At 44.3% G+C, this 8,003-nt stretch overlaps 2 protein-coding genes across 2 annotated transcripts; both read right to left on the bottom strand.

The window, feature by feature from the left end:
* Positions 1 to 519: 519 nt before the first annotated feature.
* Positions 520 to 3,254, bottom strand: LOC136248394 (uncharacterized). Its single transcript, XM_066040177.1, has 3 exons — positions 2,089 to 3,254; positions 1,707 to 2,030; positions 520 to 676 (listed from the first exon to the last, which is right to left on the bottom strand). The coding sequence occupies exons 1-3, from the start codon at positions 3,252 to 3,254 to the stop codon at positions 520 to 522; spliced, it is 1,647 nt and encodes a 548-aa protein (XP_065896249.1).
* A 115-nt stretch (positions 3,255 to 3,369) lies between these two features.
* Positions 3,370 to 5,931, bottom strand: LOC136248393 (uncharacterized). The gene is made up of 2 exons (XM_066040176.1): positions 4,392 to 5,931; positions 3,370 to 4,346 (listed from the first exon to the last, which is right to left on the bottom strand). The coding sequence occupies exons 1-2, from the start codon at positions 5,929 to 5,931 to the stop codon at positions 3,370 to 3,372; spliced, it is 2,517 nt and encodes an 838-aa protein (XP_065896248.1).
* Between the last annotated feature and the right edge of the window lie 2,072 nt (positions 5,932 to 8,003).

Genomic DNA, 8,003 nt, shown 5'->3' with positions numbered 1-8,003 from the left:
AAGCGAAAGAATGGCTACATGACGGTAGTGGCTGTGGGGGTTTTCCTGGCTTTGTGAAAACAAGTCTAGCGATACATGCTATACTAAAGAAAAGTTCATACCTTCGAGAGTGCTAAAAAAAGGATGAACGAATTAAAAAAGACACCTGTTTTCGAGAAAACTCTGGGCGAATTCGACAAAATGTATTGTGCCTATTGAAAATGCTGCTGTGCCCCGTAAATGTCATCACGTGACCGTATCGAGCCCGTAACCGTAAAATGTATTGCGTTTCCAATCCATTATGTATTTAGTATCTATGGGCTGACATTCATGCACGCGGATTTTGGGGGCGGCGGCAAAGTGCCTTTTTCGATGTAAGGGTTTTTCACCCAAACGCACAAAGCTACCGCAATGTTTCGATACCATCTGTGTATAGGCATCATGAAGAGGGAGTATGGTGACCGTGTCCGTGAGGTGGAGTTTGCATCCTTTACTCCATTGGTGTTTGTCACAACTGGGGAGGGAAGCCATCACATTTTATCACCGGCTTGCTGAGCTCCTTTCCAAACGTGGTGCTTTATCGTACAGTAGTACTTTGGCGTGGATTCGCTGTACCCTGTCTTTCTCCCTGTTGAGGTTAGCGACGATGTGCATCCATGGAAGCCGCTCCCTCTCGTTTAGATCATCAGATGCTTCCCTGGAAATGGGCCTAACAAAGGACCCTAGGGACTTTTAGATGTCCCGCTTTTCAGTTCTTGTCCAACACGTTTGCCTCTTGTGCTGGGGGTGGTAGGAAAGGGCATTATATCCAGCCCGGGAAAAAAAATTTTTTTATATGTGTAACATTTACCTGGGGTTAGTATATCTATGTTTAAATAGTACAAAAACAAGAGGCTTAGCCAGAAAGCAGCGGTGGAACGTTGGTACTCTAAACCTGGATGTGTGGGTTTGAGTCTAGGTCATGTCACACTTTTTTCTTCGTTTCTTAAACCTTTTTGTATCACGATTTTTTCTAAGTTTTTTTTTTAAAATTGCAGTGACCGGCTAAATATCAACAGCCTAAATAATAATGTTTGAGAAAACTACGAGGCCTAGAGACATGAACTAAGCGGGGATAGATCCGCCTGTGAATGAAGGCACAACCGTATAATAAGTACGCCTGTTTGTGCTGATGACTTTACCGTACGTGTAATTCTATATAACGCCCGGCACCACGCCTTTGTTTAATTACAGATTGCTTGAACGAGAAGATTAGTGTAGGAGATAGGGTCTATTTCCTTGCCGTGCGTTCAGTATTATATGCCATCTTTAATCATTACTGACAAAACGTGGTAGATCACATGACACACACACACACACACACGTGATACACATACAGAAGTTTTCAAGTTACTTGCGAAAAGGTAAACACAAACGTGATCACGTGTGTATTTCACGTGAGGACTTAAAATGATTTTTGATGAACGTTTGTGTATTTCGCCTATCATTCAAAGATTATCATACAGTACACATAAAATTTTGCTGGGGAACTGAACTAGAATCCTTGCTAGTTCGAGATATTTGAATCACGGGTCACGTGTACGATCACGTTTCTGTTCTACGTTTTCGCAAGCGACTTGAAAACTTCTGTATTACATCATGCTCCCCCTGTTGACCATGTGAAAGACAAGGTCAACAAGGTACAAAAAGAAATAAATCATACAACAAAATAATAAGACTCAGCTTACTGTTCATCATGGAGCATAGCCTGCATCCAATCTCTTGCTAGTTGAGCGGCTGCTCTTCTGGGTCGACAAATCGTAGGTTCAGTGGATACTGTATCAACTGGCATTGCTGGTGGTTCAATTGAGCTAACAACTTTAGGAGCTTCATTTCTACCGTCTAGATTTTCAGTACAACTAATCTCTAATGGATAGAGTTGGTTCACAGGATGTCTGAGGGTGGTAGTCTTTCCTTCTCTAGATGGGATACGCACTACAGCCCCTCTCACTTGTCCATCAACGCCCTTTATCAACGTTTCCACTTTATCTAGCTTCCAAAATCCTCTTCGACTGCTATCATCATACAGTACTACTACATCCCCAGGACAAAGTTCTTCCTTAACATCACCTCCCTTGCCGTAGCGGTGACAGTCTCTTAATGACAAGAGGTATTCTCTTTGCCACCTCTTCCAGAAGTGCCGGATCCAAAATCTTATGGAAATGTTGCATTCTCCTGCTCAACACATCTTGGGAAACGGTGAAGTCTTCATCATTATGTTCATAATGTGTTGGCAGATTGATCACTCTTCGCCCCAGGATCAAATGTGAAGGGGTAAGAGGTTCTTCAACGTCATCACTGGTCATGTACGACAGAGGTTGGGAATTCAATATCATCTCCACTTCAGTGAGGATGGTCAAGAGCTCATCGTAAGTCAATTTGGCTCTTCCAATTGCCTTTCTGAGGCACCTCTTAGTAGATTTCACCATTCGCTCGAACATTCCACCCCACCAGGGAGCCTTCTCCAGATTAAACTGCCACTGCAACCCGACCAGGCTGCTGTACTGCTTCACATCTGGGTGTGTTAGCACTGCTTGAATAGCCTTGGCTGACGACTTGAACGTTTTCCCATTGTCTGATACAACCTTACGAGGGAATCCCCTCCTTGAGGTAAACTGTCTAAAACATCGAAGAAAGGCATTGGCTGATAAATCCGGTACTATGTCTAGATGCACTGCTCGCACCACACAGCATGTATATAAACATATCCATACCTTCCTCTCCACAACTAGTCCTTGGGTTTTCACATATAGTGGCCCTGCAAAATCTATACCAACATATGTAAATGTTGGATCATCCTTCATTCTGAATTGCGGTAACGGCGGAGGCTGTGGAGCACGCTGAGGCAGACCCTCGTATCGCCGGAAAATCACACACCTGGATAACAACTGACGCACAACCTGCCTCCCTTGAACGATCCAATACCTTGACCTAACCTCAGCAAGAGTTTCCTTGACTCCATTATACATGATTCGTTCATGCGCTTCCTTTATCACCAAAACTGTCAAGGGGTGATGCTTCGGTAATAACACAGGATGTCTTGTAGTCATTGGGAGGTCCGCATTCTCTAATCTACCTCCACATCTCCACAACTGCTTATCGTCCAAGTAAAGACCAAACTGCCTTTTCCACATGGGAAATGCCTTATCCGTAATTAGTTCATGCTGTGCTGTCAAAAGCCACCTGGATTCTGCTTCAGCTATCTCCGCTGAGCTCAACTCCGAACATTCTACCATCTGGCGTCTGCCTATCTTACTCTTCAATATCCCCACAAATCTCAACACATAAGCAGTGACACGCAACAATCTCCTTAGTCTACTAAACTTCTCACAATCCACAACTTGCTTCAAATTAACTAACTAACTCACTTGTACTCAGCAAGGAGTGTGAAGCACTGGATTGGTTAGCCTTGAGCTCCTCCAAACATGTATCGGACATGACTGTCTCTTCCTCTGGTACATCGGTCAAGTTAACCAGCCAACTTGGGCCGTGCCTCCACAACACGTTCCTGTTCAACTCCGAAGGCGTTGTCCTTCTCGATGGTATGTCTGCAGGATTCTCTTTACCAGGGCAATGATGCCAACATTCAATTGGTACTAGCTTCCGTATCTCGTTGACCTGGTTTTGGACGAATGGTTTCCAGTCCTTCTCGAGTCCTCTGATCCAGCACAACGCCACCTTCGAGTCTGTAAAACAAAACAGAGTGTTAAATTCCATCTCTTGTTCAAGTGCAGAGGACACACTACTTATCAACTTAGCAAGGAGAAGTGCTGACAGCAACTCCAGTCTAGGGATTGTTTGTGCCTTAACTGGGGAGACTCTTGTCTTAGCGGTCACAAATTCAACTGAATTTCCCACTCCAGTTTCAACCCTTGTGTACACTACTGCAGCGTACGCTCGTGATGATGCATCGCAGAATCCAATGAGACTGTACTGTTGAGAAGCTTGCCTAGAACTCCAACAATAACATCGGGGTATGGACAATGTGACACTGTCAAAACGTGAAGTTATAGCCTTCCACTTGTTGAGAAGCTCTCCCGCCAATGGCTCATCCCATCCAAACCTACCCACACACAAGTCTCTGAACAACATTTTGAACTGTATGGTGATGGGTGATACAAATCCTAAAGGGTCATAAAACTTGCTAGCCACACTGACTATCTGTCGCTTAGTAGCTTCGACGCTTCTTACAAGAATTGCCAGCTCACTAAGACCAAATACTAAGTGATCTTGTACAAAATTCCACTTTACACCCAGTGTTCTCTGCTCTACATCGTTCCCTTGCTTTCCACCCAAGACCTCCTTGGTGTAGGTCTTGTCTTCATTAACTACGGATTCACATTCTCCTTTACATTCTCAGGCAGTTTGCCCACCCTCGATTGACTCTATGCGTTGCTGTAGTCCCTCAGAATTGCTCACGAACTTACACAAATTGAAACCTCCATCAAGTAGTATCTTCTTAGCCTTGGCATAGAGGTCAAAGGCACTATCATCATCTGCTGCTCCGAAGCTGACATCATCTACATAAATAGAACGACTAAAGGTTTCAACAAATGATGGTTCGATATCCTTGTATTTCTCTACATGATGTCTGATAGTGGCATTCAAAAGGAATGGGCTTGACGACACTCCAAAGACAACTCGGGCAAACCTTAGTGTCAAGACTTCTGATACCTTCTTGTGTACGTCATCAATCCAGAGAAACCATAGTACATCTCTATCACATGGCGCAACTGAGATTTCTAGAAAGGCCTTTTCTATGTCGGCCACCAGTGCTACTTTGTGTGACCTGAGTCTAAGTAGTATGTCCAAAATACATTGGTCAAACTTGGGCCCCGCATACAAGCAATCATTAAGAGATGGACCTTGGGTTTTGGCCGAGGCATCATAAACCACCCGGACCTTCATTGTCAACTTATCCTCTCTGATTACTGGGTGATGCGGTAAGTAATGGGTCAACTTACTCTGAGACCCTTCATCCTTCACAACTTCCACAATTCCAGCAGCAAGCTGTTCCTTGATCACATCATCATAACGTCGGAGTATGTCTGGAGACTGTCTCAAGCGTCTAAGCAATCCGGTAAGTCTCTTCAGGGATAATTCATAGTGGGATGGTAAGGTGGGAGTTGCCTCCTTCCACGGCAGGTTAACTTCATATCTCCCATTCTTAAAACATATCTCCTTCTGGAACTGTTCGTACACATCCACCTCACCTTCCCTTATGCCAAGTGACTCCAAGTCCCAAAAGGACTTGAGAGTTCTGTCCAAACTACGCTCAGACTCCTGTGGCACATAGCCATCCACCTTCAAAGTATGAGTCGACACAAGGTTACATGATGTATTCTGAGATAGCAAGCCTTCAACTGGTCCAGACAATACCCATCCAAGTCTTGTATGAACTGCAGTAGGACCATCACCTCTATTAATCAGCTTGCCAGTGACCAATTTCCAATAATTGTCAGCACCAATCAACATGTCTACTTCTAATTGATCACCATCACATGAGTAGTCTGCATAATCTAGGTTAGCAAGATACTCATATCGCTCTGTTACACATGATATTGTTTGGCCACACAACGGTTCACAAATAAACGGTATAGCTAAAAACAATAAGTTCATACTCCCCCCAGCTCGCAGGTTGATCCCCACTGACACAGCATCACACAATTGTCTATTGCCCCTCTCAGACCCAAAGGTCTTGATTAACATGGTTTCTGAATATAGCGTGTTTAATGAGAGGGAATGTTTCACCCTCTCACTTATATAAGATCGTTGGCTTCCGCTATCAAATATTGCCCGTATGTTCATTGATATAGTTGGCTCACAGGGCTTGAAGACAGACACTTGTGCTGTCTGCAACAACACTGGCACCTTAGTAGTACTACTCTGAAATGCAGCAGTGGTAGTTGGCATACTGGGAACCAGACATGGGGCCAAGTACATGAGTACTTATACTTAAGTACACTTGAAGTACAGATTTGAAAGTACTTGTACTTTACTTAAATACTTCCTTAATTTCCCCAGTGTACTTGTACTTATACTCAAGTACTTTGCTAAATACTTGTATGTACTTGAGTACTTAAGTACTGCAAACATTGTACGTAGTTTGTACACAGTGGGTACATTACAAAATTGCATGAAGGTGCATTGTACAATTCTTCTAGTGCCTTCCCTAACCTTACTATGTATCATGTAGCCACGATTAATGATGTCATAGAATTCTGGCAAATAAAAACAATGCTGCTGCTAAAGTTAGTGCATTTTAAGTGTTTAAGAGAGTAAATAGTTGACAAAAACCTGAAAGTACCAACCCCACTAGGTACACTTACATACTACAATACACTGAATAAGTGTATCTTGTACTTTACTTGAGTACTTCCAGCATGTACTTGTACTTTACTTAAATACTCTCTTGATTGTTGCCAGAGTACTTGTACTTATACTTGGAAAATTCAAAAGTACTTGTACTTTACTTAAGTACTTTCAAATGTACTTGGCCCCATGTCTGCTGGGAACCATTCCACCAGTGTTGGGTGCGTCCTGGGTTTGCAGCATCTGAGGTTGAATAGTAGTTGGAATACCACCAGTACCTTGATTCTGCCTAATGGTCTGGGATCTAGCTCCATCCTGCATCATTCGTCCATTACAAATACTAGTATGATGCCTCCCTCCACAGCCCGTGCATCTTAAAGTAGAGCGACAATCACGGCTTGTGTGGTGTCTTCTGAGACACACAAAACACCTTCCCGCCTTCCTCAAAATTTGCTTACGCTCATTTGGATCGGTTACCGTTCTACATGAAATGGAGGAGTGTTGTTGTCTACAGTAAGAGCACTTAGGAACAGGGGATTCACTTGAATACAGCGCAGTGTTAGTAGGCAGGCTCTTGCCTTGAGCCTTGGGTAGACGGTTACCGTCAGTGCTTGCATTGGACATGTTAGAAGCACATTCCCTGGCCTTAATTTCCACATCAATCAGTCTCATCAGTTCATCTAAATTCCATCTTCCTTCTCTTACTTCTCGACTCACAATTAGGCGTAGTTCTTGGGGAAGCTTCTTCAAAATTACGGGTGACAACAAACTACCATAGGAGTTGGCTGCAATGCCAAGGGCTCTGAGATCCCTCACCTGTGACTCTACTTGATCGTGCAAGCGACGTAATGCCTTCAAGTTGTACTGTGAAGTAACTACTTCCAGGGAAAGTAGTGCCTCCATGTGTTTACCCACGATTTGATCTATGTCACCGAATCTACCCTGGAGAATAGATACTGCTTCGTTGTAATTGGCCGCCGTGATCCTTAATCCCGCCACCGATTCTGATGCTGGGCCTTCCAACAGTGAATTAAGGCAGACAAATTTATCAATGTTGGACAAACTGGGGTTGCTATGTATGGAGGATTCATAGGAGTCCCAGAAAGGTGTCCACTTCGTGAGGTCACCATTAAACTTCTTTAAAGTTAGTTTGGGTAGTTTCACCATGGGCAAAGGACCAACACTTAAAGCAGTGGAGTGAAGCGGGCTTGAAACATCAGATGACACCACTGAAGCCAACGTCGCTCTTGTCCCTGAGTGAAGTACAGGCGTACTGAAGATTGGTGGAGGGATGACCGGCAATCCGGTTGTCGAAGATGACGTTGGCATTGTGAGTACTGGTGCTGGAGGAGCAGTACTGGATGTGGAAACTGTACCTGGTGTAGTAGTATCTGTCAATACTGATACTGGTGTAGTCTCAGAAACTTCAGGAACTGTCGCACTGGTTGTAGCAGCAGCAGCAGCAGCAGCAGCAGCAGCAGCAGCAGCAGCAGCAGCAGCAGCAGCAGCAGCAGCAGCAGCACCTGTGGGGGTTTCAGTTGCTGCACTGGTCGTAGCAGCAGCTACTGTGGAGGCTTCGGTGGAGGGGGCACTCGTCTCAGCAGTTGTAGTGGGATTGCTTACAGTTACTTGCGATGAGGTTGGGACCAATTTTACTTCGATTGCACGAGTGG

This window comes from Dysidea avara, chromosome 3, assembly GCF_963678975.1.
Source record: "Dysidea avara chromosome 3, odDysAvar1.4, whole genome shotgun sequence".
Lineage (NCBI taxonomy): Eukaryota > Metazoa > Porifera > Demospongiae > Dictyoceratida > Dysideidae > Dysidea > Dysidea avara.
The sequence above is the reverse complement of the archived record's forward strand: the minus strand, read 5'-3'. Positions and strand labels throughout refer to the sequence as shown.

Excerpts from the sequence above, each read along its gene's own strand:
- LOC136248394 (XM_066040177.1), bottom strand. The coding sequence starts at position 3,254 with ATGGTAGAATGTTCGGAGTTGAGCTCAGCGGAGATAGCTGAAGCAGAA. Across the intron at positions 2,031-2,088 it reads TCACCGCTACGGCAAGGGAG|TCGAAGAGGATTTTGGAAGC; the intron begins GTGATGTTAAGG and ends TGATGATAGCAG. Across the intron at positions 677-1,706 it reads GCTATGCTCCATGATGAACA|GGAAGCATCTGATGATCTAA; the intron begins GTAAGCTGAGTC and ends GCCCATTTCCAG.
- LOC136248393 (XM_066040176.1), bottom strand. The coding sequence starts at position 5,931 with ATGCCAACTACCACTGCTGCATTTCAGAGTAGTACTACTAAGGTGCCA. Across the intron at positions 4,347-4,391 it reads ACGCATAGAGTCAATCGAGG|TTAATGAAGACAAGACCTAC; the intron begins GTGGGCAAACTG and ends GTGAATCCGTAG.